Source organism: Gossypium arboreum, chromosome 3, assembly GCF_025698485.1.
Source record: "Gossypium arboreum isolate Shixiya-1 chromosome 3, ASM2569848v2, whole genome shotgun sequence".
NCBI classification, from domain to species: domain Eukaryota; kingdom Viridiplantae; phylum Streptophyta; class Magnoliopsida; order Malvales; family Malvaceae; genus Gossypium; species Gossypium arboreum.
In genome coordinates, this window is record NC_069072.1 from 127108517 (window position 1) to 127123467 (window position 14951).

A 14951-nucleotide genomic window follows, 5' to 3' on the forward strand; every position below is an offset into this window, starting at 1 on the left:
TGGAGGCAGAAGTTACAAGGAAGAAGAAGGAATCTTAGTTTGACAAGGGAAGAAGGTGTGTCTTGTCCCCCTTCCTCAAGTCCCTAGTTTTATATACAAGTCATCTCCTATATTAAGGTATCATGCACTGAGTTGATATTAATGGATTAAAGGTGAAAATCTAGTAGTTGAATACTGTAAGGCTAGATAAGTTCGCGCTATGATGGTTTCAAGTGGCTTCGCTTATGTCCTAGATGATCATGTCTAACTCCATAGTCCTTTACTTTGACGACTAATGAGTGGGTCCACCTGTTTGGATGGTTGAGGAGAGCCACCGTAAGGAATTGATTGGGCAGCAAGTGTTTGGAGGTCATAGTACGGTGTATCAAATATATTACAGTTTTTAACAGGCAGAATGAATTTAACTGGAGCTGACACTGTAACACTGAGGACTTGATTGAACAAAATAAAGTTCATCAGGGGCTAGAACGCAAAATCAAGAAAAGTTTGAGAACTTATTAGACATTTCCGTATTGGAAGACGAAACACTGCCGTTTCGAGAAATTGTAGAATAGTCTTATCGAACCCCGCGTGACATGACGATATTACTGCGCTCAATTTCTGGCTCGATGCAAGGAAACTCATTTTCAATTTTCATCCCATTTCTAAGAATTCAGAAAATTCCATTCATCGTAAGCGATCAGATCTGAGCGCAAAGCAGCACCGAAGCTCGCCAACAAAATGTCAACCGACAGCGATGACGAAGATGAGCTCCTTCAGAGAGCATTGAGAGATCAATCCACACGGGATCTGAATTACCAGAAGCCGTCTTCCTCCAATCCCCGCAAACCAGTGGTTAACTTCGTTCAGCCGCCGCCGAAACCGAAGGGCTCGGCTTCTCCGGCACCAAAAAACCCAAAAGGGAGGAAGATGTCAATGGATGAAGACGAGGATTCGGAAGTGGAGATGCTGAGCATTTCGAGTGGGGATGAGGATGTTGGAAAAGATCCGAAAGGAGGAGCGGGAGGGAGAGGTCGAGGGAGGCCAATGAAAGATGACGATGGAGTATGGGATGGAGAAGAGCCTGATACCTGGAAACGTGTCGATGAAACTGAGGTACTATTTTAAATGTTTTTTTCTTTTTAAAATTCGAAGTAGCTATTGAACGATGTTTAGTGAAGGGAAGAGGTATTCTTTGACAGCTTGCTCGTAGGGTTCGCGAGATGAGAGAGTCGAGAACAGCTCCGGTGGCACAGAAGTTCGAGCGTAAAGCAACAACAGCACCAGTGGGGAGAGCGCTTAATACTCTGCAATCGTTCCCTCGTGGCATGGAATGCGTTGATCCTCTTGGACTGGGGTAAATCTTTTTAGCAACTTTTTATTGCCTGATATTGGTTATTTGTTTGTGTTAAATGAATTCGTTGTATGCTATTTCTCATTAAGGTAAGACCTTGTGAAAAGTTTGTTCTATCATTAATTATTGTACTAATGTGACTACATGAATTCTTGCCTAGTCATTTTTTTCTAGCATTAACTGAAGTCAGTGTTTCTGCTAACCTGTGTTTTTGTATGATTGGCAGGATAATAGACAACAAGACCTTAAGGTTGATAACTGCATCGTCTGAAAGCTCTCATGCTGAGAAAGAACATCTTGATAGTAACCTCCGTGGTATATTTCTTTGCTTGTCTTATTCAATATATTTTCTGCAGATTATGCTTTGTAAATAGACTCTTTAATATTTGAAGTTGAAGCTTCTCTGAGCACTATAACAGTATCCCTCTCTAGAACTGTATATCTGCAATCTAATACATATATTTTAGATAGGCATCACTTGTTTGAACTCCTAAACGAGTTGCTTTTTCTCCCTTGGATATTTTAATTTAATACCTAGAACTCCAATGGCAGTATATTTTTTTTGTGGTAAATAAAATGCCAGTGAATTATTAATTTTTTTGTAAAAATTTGCAGAGAAATTGATGTATTTCTCTGAAAAATTTGATGCAAAGTTGTTTCTATCCCGAATACACCAAGATACACCTGCAGCAGACTTGGAGGCCGGAGCTCTTGGTCTAAAAACAGATCTCCAAGGACGGACTCAACAGAGGAAACAGTTGGTTAAAGACAATTTTGACTGCTTTGTCTCATGCAAAACCACAATTGATGGTAAAGCAACTAGCTTCACTTGATTCTGGTACTATTTTAACTGTGGCAGTGCGATGTTTGATGGGGTGAAAACCAATTTCTTCATATACTCTTTGCCATATAAGTTCATTGATTTTAGATGCTTGGAAATAGTGCTAATGTGGAGAAAAAATGTTACTTGCATAGATATTGAGTCAAAACTGAAGCGAATTGAGGAAGATCCTGAAGGTTCGGGGACAACTCACTTGTTTAAATGCATGCAAGGAGTATGTTCACTGGCAGATCGTGCCTTTGAGCCTCTATTTGAGAGACAGGTTGGTTAACTGCACTGTTGGTTTGCTTTGAAATCAATTAATTCTTGTGCTATTCAAACAGCATGGAATATAGATTTTCTTTTGTGATTTGATGTAGGCTCAAGCAGAGAAGATCAGGTCTGTTCAAGGAATGCTTCAAAGGTTCAGGACGCTTTTTAATTTGCCAAGTACAATTCGTGGGAGCATTAGTAAGGGCGAATATGACTTGGCCGTTAGGGAATACAAGAAGGCAAAATCAATTGCTCTCCCCTCCCATGTAAGCAAGAACACATGAAATTGCAATGTAAAAGATGTGAGCATGGTTTGTTTAGTATTTGGTTGTAGCTCAAGTAGTGAACAAATTTTGAGCATGGTTTTAGTTAAAATTCTACCCATAAATCCGTTGTATCTATATAAATTATTTGTTGTACCTTATTTATATGCATTGATTCCCTTATGGCTAACATCAGTGTTGGACCCTTTCTTTTATTTTTTATGCATGTTTTACATAATTTTGGTGCCATATCTGTATTTAATTAATACAACTTCACATGGCATTGCTCTTTTCCTGCATAAGCAGATGAACTTAGCATTATTCTTTATTGTCAGGTAAAAATACTAAAACGAGTCCTTGAAGAGGTTGAAAAAGTGATGCAAGAATTCAAAGGCATGCTTTACAAGTCTATGGAAGATCCACAAATAGACCTAACCAGCGTAAGCATTTGCCATGCTGTTTTCAATATTTTGACAAGCTATACTATTTTGAGGAAACGAACTATTGATGTTGAGCTAAGACCTAGATGGTTCATGGATTTTTGTTGAATTTTGATGCTCATGACATTAAAATACTATTGCTCTATCTTAATGGCCCATAGGTGTAGAACACGGGTAAATTAAAAATGAAAAGCCCCCCCCTCCCCCCCCCACCAAAAAAAGAAAAACACACACACACAACTAAATCAATTGTATATTGTTAAAATTAACCTTAGCAAAATTTTTGCGAGCTATATGGATAAGCTTTGAATGGGGATAAAAGAACACATACAAGTTATTCTACAAAACCAAATGCCTACCATTGACAAGTCAATGAAAAGATTTCCTTAATTAATGATGTTGGGATGCTCCTGTTCTCATTTGAGTTGTAATGTTCCATTATCTATCTGCCACTCTTGTTACCTTAGCAGGTGTAGAAGTATTGGATATTTATGCTGAAAAGTCATGGGATTGTTGAACATGGAATCCTGATATTTTTCTGTTGGACAAGTAAATTGTTGTGACTATTCAAGCCTGAGTTTGAACAAAAATGCCGACTTTGTTTTCACCAAATATCTATGATAGATATATTACTTATGTATATTATTTTATTTTTTATATTAGATGATTGATTATAATTACATTGTGTTGATTATAGTAACATAATAGAATGCTGATGTGGAGAGCTAAAAAAAAGATTGAGTGACCCTGGACTAAATCATGGAAAAGAGCTTCACCTAGTTTTTGTTAATTTATGACAGAATAAATGGTTGTGGTTTGACCAGTTAAGATGGTACACCTGCAGTTTGTAAGGACTGATTGATATTTTGTTCTCTCATGTAGCTTGAGAATACAGTAAGGTTGTTGTTGGAGCTTGAACCTGAGTCAGATCCAGTGTGGCATTATTTAAATGTACAGGTTAGTGAATTCTGAACTTTTCTGTAGAGTGTCAAAAACCTCTATAATTTTTTTCCCCATTCTGGTTAATGAAATTTTCTCTGTCATTTATTTGCTATTTGATTTTTTTTAAGTGCTGGGTATTTTTCTCACAAGCTAATTGTTTTGTTGTCTGGTAAAATTTCCATCGCCCAACCCCAAAACAAGTGCCCTTACATCTAAGATGCTAGTGATGAAGGCCTTTTTCCAAAATTTTGAAGAACACTTATTTAAGTGAAGATTTAGAACAAAAATTTCCTTTTCATCTGGGTTGCATGAGCTTCTAATACAATAACCTTATTTTCTCAACCCTCATCTAATTATGGTTTTGTCGTGCTATGAGGTCAGATTTGATAATTTGAGACTTGTGTTTGGAGAATTTGGACAATTTTAGATTTTGGATTATTTTTTGAGTGTTCATTTTAAAATTATATGGTCCTACATTGGTCAATCTTGTGAACCAGTTGATTTGAGTTTTAACAGATATGGTTTACTTCATATTGCTGATCAACCATAAGCTTGATGAGAGTAGAGTCCAGGAAGCTCTTGAGTGCTTCTAAACAAATCGGTTTGAATCAAATTGCTAGTTCTCGAGTGCTTCTAAACAAATATTTGAGTCAAATTGCTAGTCAAGTGACTTGAAATTGATAATATAGCCTATTTCAAGAACAGTGCTAGCAAGTTGACTTGCTTACATTTCTCTTCTACGAAGGTCAAGTCTCTAAAATCTTCTGGTTTTTTATTTGATAGAATCATAGAATTCGAGGGTTGCTTGAGAAGTGCACTTCAGATCACGAAGCACGAATGGAAACTTTGCATAATGAGTTACGTGAAAAAGCCATCTCGGATGCAAAATGGCTCCAAATTCAACAAAACTTAAGTCAGTCAGTAAGTGCTACTAGCTAGAATCATGATCTGATATTTGTATGAGGAAAACTCTTGGCTGTGTCTAATGAGGTTTATTTCATCTATTTTTTCTATTACTCAGTCAGATGCCAACTACTCTTTAGGGAACATTGAACTGCCTATAGAATTGCAACCGCTGGCCTTGACTGGTGAAGAGGTTGATGTTCTTAGAGGAAAATATATCAAAAGGCTAACCACTGTACTTGTGCATCACATACCAGCTTTCTGGAAAGTGGCACTTTCTGTTTTTAGTGGGAAATTCGCAAAGGTACACTGAACATTGTCTAAATCATATTGCAATATTTGATAAAATTATGAATTATATAATGTCCGTATTTGCATTTCTTCTCATACAGTAAACTAATTGTTTGAGATCACATTCTTTTGTTTTTCAATACCCTTGGCTTCTTCTCTGTGGCCTTGTATTCATTTTTGTAAGTGCTTTTTTCTTAAATACAAGTTTTCATTATAATAATGTGATTCATTGAGTTGACTGTTTATTCTGGTTTTTGTCTTTCAGTCTTCTCAGGTTTCTGATTCTTCAGGAGGTAAAAGTGAGGAAAAAGTTGGAGATGGGAGATACTCAAGTCATTCTCTCGATGAAGTTGCAGGAATGATGCGCGGTACAATATCTTTATATGAAGTTAAGGTGAATATGCATTGCTTGGAACTGTTTAATGTCTTGCTTGGTTTACTACATTCATGGTGAGGTTTTTGCATTCTGAAACAAAGAGGAATGTAAGAATGAAATTTATGATGCTTTAGTTTGAATCGGGTTATTTTATTTTGAGTTATTGTTTGAAAAAGTTAAGTCTTTATAACCTATTTTCTGTTCTCTTTGCGTCCCTGGAGTTCTCTGAAATATACACGCATTCATTGTTTTCTAGTCTAGTCTTCCTTCAATCAGAAACTAGGAATCTGGGTGTATATGTAGACCACGAACAATAAATATTCATGATTCTTCTTGAGTTTCTGTCAAATAAGAAATTGGTCCAATGGCATAGAGAAGAATTTCTAACTGGTTGACCCTTTTGTCAAATATTAAATTGTCTTGGCAAGCTTTTATGAATATGCATTTTTAAATTCCTCATGGGAGTATCAAGGGTTTTTGGTATTTCATCCAGAAGAATGTGTGGAAAGTTGGTTGTTGTTGCTGGAAGGCATGGTTGATTTGTTTCATTAAGATGATTTCTGACCATTGAGATTATCAAGTCTGGGGTTTTCCCTTCTTGCTGTTTTCTTTTTGAAGTATGCTTTATGCTGGAATCGGGATAATCCTCCGGGGCTGAGATAAAATGGTGACCAATATTATTCTAAGGGTTTTCTAGCTTAATTGCTGGATTTCATTATGATAAAACCAAAATTGATTCTGGAATAGGTCTTGAATTTGTAGCATTCAATTTGAATTGTGTAAACTGCAGTATGTTTTGGAATTTAAATGCTATTTTGATGATTTTAATGCAGATTCTGAACTCTTAAAATTATCTTATAGAAAATTTTCGTTTACAGTCACTATTTATCCGTTATAAATGAAATTAAAATTGAATTCTAGTTATACATTTGAAGTTTGTGAATTCTACATTTACCAATAAAATAATTTGAAGAAGCATAAATCATTGAATAGGGTAACATAAAATAGGGTAACAACAGCAACAAGTGTATTCTTCCCTTCTGAACAATTTTATTTTTCTTCTCATAGTCAGATTTGTTAACAAATCCAAGTAACAAATCCTCAAAATATTAAATCATTTAACAAATCAAAATGCAATGTTTCTGGTCCCATCAACATGCATTATTGTTTACTTTTGTAGTAGCTCTTACTGGGTTTGCTGTTGATATAGGTCCTGAATGCATTCCGTGATCTTGAAGAATCTAGTCTTCAGTCGTACATGAGTGATGCCATAAATGAAATATCTAAAGCATGCATTGCTTTTGAAGCAAAAGAGTCTGCTCCTCCCATTGCTGGTATTCCTAATTTCTCTGAAACTGTCATTGACTTTTAACTATTCTGATTGCTTCCATTTTTCATTGGACAGTCATGGCGCTCAGGACACTTCAAGCAGAGGTTACAAAGATTTACATACTAAGACTTTGTTCTTGGATGCGAGCATCGACAGAGGGGATAACTAAAGATGAAACTTGGGTCCCAGTATCTATCCTTGAAAGGAATAAATCTCCATACACTATCTCTTATTTACCTTTGGCTTTTCGTTCAGTTATGACCTCGGCAATAGATCAGATCAATATGTAAGTGTCTAGAGCTTATGATGTTGAATTTCTAAGAGGCATGGTTAGTTTTAATTTTGTGTGAGTAGAGTAATTCATAATTTATATATATTAAGTTGTTTGTAAGTGGTGTTACTGTTCAAACTTAGTAAGGTTGTCCATGAACTATTGGATACCAATAATTTCAAATATCTTTTTGTTTGAGTTCTCTGAGATGGTTTATCAAAGTGTAAGGTAGGCTTAGTATTGCTGACTACAGATGACTAGGAGAAGGCCAATACTGCTGTGCTTATCCTGCCTATGCCTACCAAAAAAGAAAGAGTTCTCATTTTGTACATTTTGCCTTACTAGTTGCATTGGAATTGGCAGTTTACTACGAATACATGCTGAAAAGTGTCTAGAAATTGTCTGGTTTTTCTAGGTTATAGATGAGTTAAGCTGTTGGTTATCCACTTGGACTTGGTTTAATGAGAAGCTTGCTCAAGATGGATTCAATGATGATCTGGATGATTTGTTTGTGAATCCGTTTCAAGTCGGCTAGGCACTTACATGGATGAGCTGGTCTTGAGGGTTATTGAGGACGCTCATTTTTTGGGCTTGGAAACATATTCATATTTAAAACTGAGTTCCATTAATTTATAGCCAATTTCTTCAGGATTTCTTACCTTCAAAACATTAAAAATTGAAGAATTGTTGATTGTAATAAACCAGTTTAATCCTGAGATTCAATGATTTAATTAGCTGAGAGCCATTTATCTAAGTTGCTAGCTAGTTCTAATGTTATGGAACTTGAACTCAACTTCATGCTGTCAGATGCATCGTTTATTTATTTATTTTCTAAATCAGAAGGAATTTGAGTAGCCTTAAAGCTATTTCTTAGCCTATTTGTGGTCTTGTCAAATTTATGAAGGCATTTGTTACTGATGTGCCATGATATATAACCAGAAGATCCTCTGTAGGAATCTTTCTGATTCAAGGTACTAGTGCAAATTTGAAGAGATTTTACCATGACATATAACCAGAAGATCCTCTGTAGGAATCTTTCTGATTCAAGGTACTAGTGCAAATTTGAAGAGATCTTATACTATTATAGCATTTTTTTAACGGAAGATTTTTGCTAGTTAGTCAGATCAATTTTTGGATAAAAGAAATCAGAACAAGCTTGAATAGTTTTAGGTGTACAACCAGAATGTTGGTATGAGTTTCTGATTCATGGCTATAGTGCAAATTTGAGAACTTCTAAATTTTATAACGTTGTCCATATTTTTTAATATTGTCTGACCCTACTCTGTGTGAAAAGGCTTTTTTTTCATGTTGAGCTTCCTGATAGCTATTTGTAATATTTAGTGTCGAACATATTATACATAATTGAGGAAGTATATATTGTTGGTTTCTCTTGGTGAATTCTTCGCCTCTTTATGCTCCTTTTTTAAAGCTGTTTCATATGATTCCCGTTTCTTCTTTATGCAAGGATGATCCAGTCTCTGAGGAGTGAGGCTACAAAGTTCGAAGATATGTTTGCACAACTTCAAGAAATCCAAGAATCGGTTAAGATTGCATTTCTAAATTGTTTCCTGGATTTTGCTGGTATAATTGAAAACAGCGTTTTATTTTGTCTAGAAGATTTTGAACTGTTTCCAGTTTGTCATAATTATGTGCATGTTGACTAGGTCATCTAGAGCATATTGGAATTGATCTTGCCCAAAACAAATCAAGCAAAGAAGGTCTGCATTTGCAAAATGGGTTTTCCCATGAATCAGAGGAGGAATCATCATCTGATCTCCCAGGAAGTATTGTTGATCCACATCAACGGTTGTTAATAGTTTTGAGTAATATAGGATACTGCAAAGATGAGCTTTCTTCCGAATTGTACAAGAAGTACAAATGCATTTGGCTGCAATCCAGGTATATTTGGATTCTTCACAACTAATACCTTGAGCATCAATCATTCTAAAGTTTTTGTTGCTTGATATTTGTAGTCATTCATTCTTTTGGTATCGGAATGAAACCAATTGTTCCAGTGCATTTAGTTAACTATTCAAATTATACCCCCTATCCTTAGTAGAAGGAATCGCTTGGCCTACATAGCTAACCCATGTTAATTCAGTTGCTCAATTTCAGATGTAGATGTTGAATGAAATATGTATTTAGTTCACTATTTGCTGATCCTATGGCCTGTAAATGCTGTAGGGACAAAGATGAAGAGGAGTCAGACATACAAGAGTTGGTAGTGTCTTTTACTGGACTTGAAGAGAAGGTCCTTGAGCAGTATACTTTTGCTAAGGTATGGCAAGATTGCTTACTAAATTTTGTTGAAGTTACCAGAAATTGTTGATTTATTTAATTTTTTTAGAAAGAGAACAAGCACACAAACATAATTGGAAAAATTGAGTAAGCTTGCAAGCTTTTTGATGTTTTTCGAGTATTATCAACTAATTGAAAAGCCAAATATGAACCATTATTAATGAAACGCTTTTCCATCATTGACATTGTTCTAATCCCCCAAAAAAAAAAAAAAAATCAGGCAAATTTGATTAGGACAGCTGCCATGAACTATTTGTTAGATTCTGGTGTTCAATGGGGATCAGCACCTGCAGTGAAAGTAAGGAATTTGTGATTTCCCAGTTGGTTATCATTTTATTCCTTTGTTTAGTTTAGCAAGCATTGTTTATCTGCAAGTGGTAACCCAAATTGCTCTTATCTTCAGGGTGTGAGAGATGCAGCTGTCGAGTTATTACATACTCTGGTAGCTGTACATGCTGAGGTACTTACCACTATATAATTCGTGGACATATGAACTTGATTTTTTCTTTAATTTTTACCCGTTGTTTGTATGTTTTACATGCACAAGTGATTGTTTTGTTCTTTTATCTTCTTGACGTCAGAGAATTTAGTATTTGAACTCTGAAGCATCATCTCTCTTGATCTGTTTAAGCAAATATTTTTGTAGTAAATTCAATGATTCGTCTGCTTGACTAATTCCTCATCCAGGTCTTTGCTGGTGCTAAGCCCCTCCTGGACAAGACACTTGGCATTCTTGTGGAAGGTCTAATTGATATTTTAATCAGTCTTTTCCATGAGAATGAATCTAAAGATCTCAGTTCACTTGATGCAAATGGTTTCTGCCAGCTCATGCTTGAGGTATTTATGTGACATATTTCTTTATTATTGTAATGTTCTCGACTCTGACCATTGATTACTGCTTCCCTCTTATGTGTTACAATGATTTAATACTTACTATTGTCTGTTAATATCCTTTTGATACAACTGGGAACGGTTTGTAAGCACTAGGTTCTTTTCTTTTCATGGATGACTGTAGTCTAGGAAAATGCACATATTCCACCCTGTCTTTCATTTTTTCCTTTTCCACACCCTATGTTGAAATGAAATGTTTCAAGGGAAGTGATATATCCATATTTGCTTAGCATCAATTGATTGATTGAAAAATATATATTTTTACAATTACCTGTATTTGTGATTTTTTTTTTTTTTGTTAGAAATGAGCTAGAAAACTTCAAGTCTTAAGATCTACATGGTTGATTTCAGTGAGATGTGTCTTTTGCAGCTTGAATATTTCGAGACCATTTTAAATCCATTTTTCACGAGTGATGCTAGGGAGTCTATGAAGTCTTTACAAGGGGTGCTGTTGGAGAAAGCCACTGAAAGCCTCTCTGAGGTTGAAAATCCTGGGCACAACCGGCGGCCAACTCGTGGAAGTGAAGATGCTGCTGCAGATGAGAAGCAGCAAGGAGCATCTGTATCTCCGGATGACCTGATTGTAAGATTCTTGTGTTCTTCTAGGACGTCTTCCTTTATTTGTTCTTTTATGGAGAAGTTTTTAACATGTTGGCTGTTGACATTGACTTGCTTTTATAAAACTATTCTTTCACTGAGATGAATTATAACTTCAGTTTCGAGCATACATGTACTTTCCAGTTTAATTTCATGTCAGGAGCCATTATCATCAGCTTCTTCAGTGAATAAATTGTGTGTCTTTGGTTCCATTCAATGAAATATCATCTTAACGTGTCGGCTTTCCCAGGCTCTTGCACAGCAATATAGCTCTGAATTGCTACAAGGAGAGCTTGAGAGGACTCGCATCAATACAGCATGTTTTGTGGAATCACTCCCCATGGAATCTGCTCCAGACTCGGTAAAAGCTGCATATGCATCTTTTAGAGGTCCAATGGACTCTCCCAGCAAAAATTACAGAGGCACACAAGCAACGGGATCCCCTAGTTTCACTCAGCGTAGGCGCAGATAAATTAGACCACCCCAGCAGCAGCCATATTCTTCGTAAAAAGTAAAAGTTTCTTCATTTTGATTTTGATTTTGGTTTTCATTTGCATTGTTGTGTTTCACTTGTTGATGATACATATGATTTTGGAAGACATGCATTTGTCTGTTGTAAGTCATGGGTCATGAACTTCAATTGCTTTGATAGGTGGGCTAAATTGTTAACTTGTATTATTTTCCATGTTTGTATCAATGAGCACGCATTCTTTTCTAAAAACCTTTTGATTAACTTATATATATATACTACTTTAGTTAGGATCATGATAAAAAATGAAAAAATTGTGTGAAATATTTTCCATATTCGAATCTTTTTCTTGTTTTTTGAGTGATGTAATAATTACGTTTTGAAGTATTTTTATTTATATAAAATTTGACTTCTTGATATCTTGTGTTATATAGGTTTTAACGCGTTTGAGTTATTCTTAAAGTTGAAGCAAAGAGATGAATTATGTTTTAGCATGGATGAGATTTGGGTTCAAATGCCCAAAACATGTAATTTTTTTAATTTTTAAACTTATGAGATTATAAGTAAATTAAAATTGTATAAAAATTAAAGCTAAGAGATGGAAATTTCTAAGTAATTTGTCGCACTTCTATTTGGTAGTTTTATCTAATTATTTAATTGTTTTTGGAAGAAATGTCATTAAAATATGGAATATTATCTTATCCGAGAGTTTTTAGATTTGATTTTACATGGGGTTGAGGTGTGACTTGTATTAGAGGTAATATAAATAAAATGGGAAAAATTATGAATTATTTGTCAAATAACCTTATATTTGTTGAAGTGTTATTTTTTAGAAGTAAAAATGAGCACTTTTAAATGTAAAGATGGATAGAGTTTAAAATATATAAATTATTATTATTATTTCAAGTTAGAAAGCATGAAAACCTTTAATTTTGTACACAATTTTATTTGAATTTCTTAGAACATACTTTGTTAAGTCATAAAATTTTTCTAGATTTTAAAATTTATAAAATTATTTTATTTTAAAATATCACATCTAATAAATTTAATAATGTTAACAATTAAAATTAATTAAAAATACAACAACGAACTTCCTACAATAAAAATGCAAAAATAATTTCAAATTTATAAAAATAGAGATATCTATGTCATATTTTAACATAATAAATAAATAATGTCGGCCTGCTACACAATCAATCGGGCGCTTTTCCTCCATCCACACAAAACACAAAGTCCTCGACTTAGCTAAACCCAAACTTATACGTACATGCTAGTTGACAACTTGACATAAAAATAACCAAAAACCCTCACTTATAAATTGCTTTGCCAACAAGTCTGATTTTTTTTTTTTCATTTGTCGTGCCTCCATGGAACTCTCCGGCTGAGCAGATTATTCATGATTCCAATTGCACGATTCTCGCCTTAATTTCAGGGAAGTTATTTCCTTCTTCTTCTTCTTCTTCTATTTTTGATTTCTGGGTATTTCAGATTTGGTAAAGCTAAGCTAAGCTAGGTGGGGTCTTTTTGGGGTGTCAGTTAGATGAATATTAATGTTAGGTGCCTTTATTTCTTGATCTTGAAGGTGGGTTTTTTTTTTTATTTGCCTATCAAGTTATATTCTTTGTGAGATTTGTCCTTAGTGATAGAAGTCTGTTTGTTTAGTTTGATGAGCTGGGTATTTCGGGATTTTGTCACTGGTTTGTTTGATAGCTGGAAATGTTTTGCAAGTGAAAAACAAATAAATGTTTCTTTTTTTATGGGGGCGAGGGGTTGAGCGTTTGAATCCCAGATAGGAACAAGTAACAGTAGGGTTAAAAGTAAATAAGTTGATGGAATGACATATAATTGTTTGCTTAAAACAAGTAATGGAAGGAAATTTATCACAAGGAGGAATGATTCCTGGTGGGGGTTCTTTTGGAGGCCTTGACTTGCAAGGATCAATGAGAGTTCATAATCATGCACAAAACCCTCATAGTATACATCAACATCACCACCCTAACCCTCGCCAAGGTGCTTCTCTTCATGCTTCTATTCATGAGGATTTTCCACTCAAGATGGGGAATATACAGAACTCTGACCAAATCATTTCCTTGATGGATTACAACAAGGGGGAGAGGGGGAAAAGTTCGGTGAGTGATGAGGATGAACCTAGTTTTACGGAAGAGGGTGTTGATGGTCACAATGATGGAAGTAAAGGCAAGAAGGGATCACCGTGGCAGCGTGTGAAGTGGACTGATAAAATGGTGAGGCTTCTAATTACTGCAGTGTCTTATATAGGAGAGGATGCTGCAGGGGGCTGTGGTGGTGGGATGAGGAGGAAATTCGCAGTAATACAGAAGAAGGGTAAGTGGAAATCAGTGTCGAAAGTCATGGCAGAAAGGAGTTATCATGTTTCACCTCAGCAGTGTGAGGATAAGTTCAATGACCTGAATAAGAGGTATAAGAAACTAAATGATATGCTTGGTCGAGGAACTTCTTGTCAGGTTGTTGAGAACCCAGCACTTTTGGATGTTATAGATTACTTAACGGAGAAAGAAAAGGATGATGTGAGGAAAATTTTAAGCTCAAAGCATCTTTTCTATGAGGAGATGTGTTCTTATCATAATGGGAACAGATTGCATCTGCCTCATGATCCGCAATTGCAGCGTTCCTTGCAGTTGGCTTTTAAAATTAAAGATGATCAAGAGAACGATGATGCAAAGAGGCAACGGCATGATGATGACGATGATGATGATGACGATGATGATGACATGGAAACTGATGATCATGATGAATTTGAGGAGAATCATGCTTCACATGGGGATGACAGGGGAATATATAGGGTATTAGGGGGCTCTGCCAAGAGATCGAGACAAGTCCAGGTCCATGAAGATGCTTGTTTCCATAATTCTTCAAACTCCCAGGACTGCAACAAAAGTTCTTTTTCTTATCCACCACCCGCACAAGCTGATATAAATCAAGCACCACCTGAAAACCCAAGAGCAGCTTGGTTACAAAAGCAGTGGATTGAGTCTCGCTCACTTCAGCTAGAAGAACAGAAACTACAAATTCAAGTTGAGATGCTAGAATTGGAGAAACAGCGTTTCAAGTGGCAGAGATTCAGTAAGAAGAGGGATCGTGAGCTTGAAAAGATGAGAATGGAAAACGAGAGGATGAAGCTTGAGAATGAGCGAATGGCATTAGAGTTGAAGCGAAAGGAACTGGATGCTGATTAAAACCATGTGATTTTTACCTCAATCTTCTTATATTCTTTTACAGTGGCAGGCCTGGATGCAAATTTAATTTCTGCTATATTGTTATCCTGAAGTATTGAATATAGAATTGGCAGACTAAGTTGAAAAATGATGATGCCTACTTTTATTGTGTAAACATATGCATGACTTTTTAAAATTTGTATGTAGTTGTTTTGCTCTTTGTGAATTGGTATTAATTAGCTAGAAGAGTTTTGTGCAAA

At 35.5% G+C, this 14951-nt stretch overlaps 2 protein-coding genes across 5 annotated transcripts; both read left to right on the forward strand.

Annotated features, from left to right (window-relative positions):
* Nucleotides 1-503: 503 nt before the first annotated feature.
* LOC108489147 (exocyst complex component SEC5A-like) lies at nt 504-12113 on the forward strand. Of its 4 annotated transcripts, none has more exons than XM_017793452.2 (22): nt 504-1095; nt 1182-1336; nt 1560-1648; nt 1949-2143; nt 2309-2436; nt 2534-2692; nt 3025-3129; nt 4012-4086; nt 4855-4992; nt 5093-5278; nt 5531-5659; nt 6852-6975; nt 7047-7257; nt 8708-8823; nt 8907-9141; nt 9427-9520; nt 9761-9838; nt 9944-10000; nt 10228-10377; nt 10802-11014; nt 11279-11539; nt 11932-12113. In XM_017793452.2, exons 1-21 carry the CDS (start codon nt 721-723, stop codon nt 11498-11500), a joined length of 3234 nt encoding a protein of 1077 aa, XP_017648941.1. In that variant the 5' UTR covers nt 504-720; the 3' UTR covers nt 11501-11539; nt 11932-12113. The 4 variants fall into 4 exon arrangements, with proteins under 4 accessions (XP_017648941.1, XP_052881837.1, XP_017648940.1 ...); XM_053025877.1 differs by having other exon boundaries at nt 5540-5659; XM_017793451.2 differs by lacking the exon at nt 11932-12113 and having other exon boundaries at nt 11279-11749.
* A 559-nt stretch (nt 12114-12672) lies between these two features.
* LOC128279222 (uncharacterized) lies at nt 12673-14951 on the forward strand. Its single transcript, XM_053025878.1, has one exon. The coding sequence runs from the start codon at nt 13363-13365 to the stop codon at nt 14710-14712; it is 1350 nt and encodes a 449-aa protein (XP_052881838.1). The 5' UTR covers nt 12673-13362; the 3' UTR covers nt 14713-14951.

What these genes read in the sequence shown, in the direction of transcription:
- LOC108489147 (XM_017793452.2), top strand. Translation starts at nt 721, where the DNA reads ATGTCAACCGACAGCGATGACGAAGATGAGCTCCTTCAGAGAGCATTG. An exon ending in GTCTGCTCCTCCCATTGCTG is followed by an intron (nt 6,976 to 7,046) that starts GTATTCCTAATT and finishes TTCATTGGACAG; the next exon opens with TCATGGCGCTCAGGACACTT. An exon ending in TGGTAGCTGTACATGCTGAG is followed by an intron (nt 10,001 to 10,227) that starts GTACTTACCACT and finishes TTCCTCATCCAG; the next exon opens with GTCTTTGCTGGTGCTAAGCC.
- LOC128279222 (XM_053025878.1), top strand. Translation starts at nt 13,363, where the DNA reads ATGGAAGGAAATTTATCACAAGGAGGAATGATTCCTGGTGGGGGTTCT.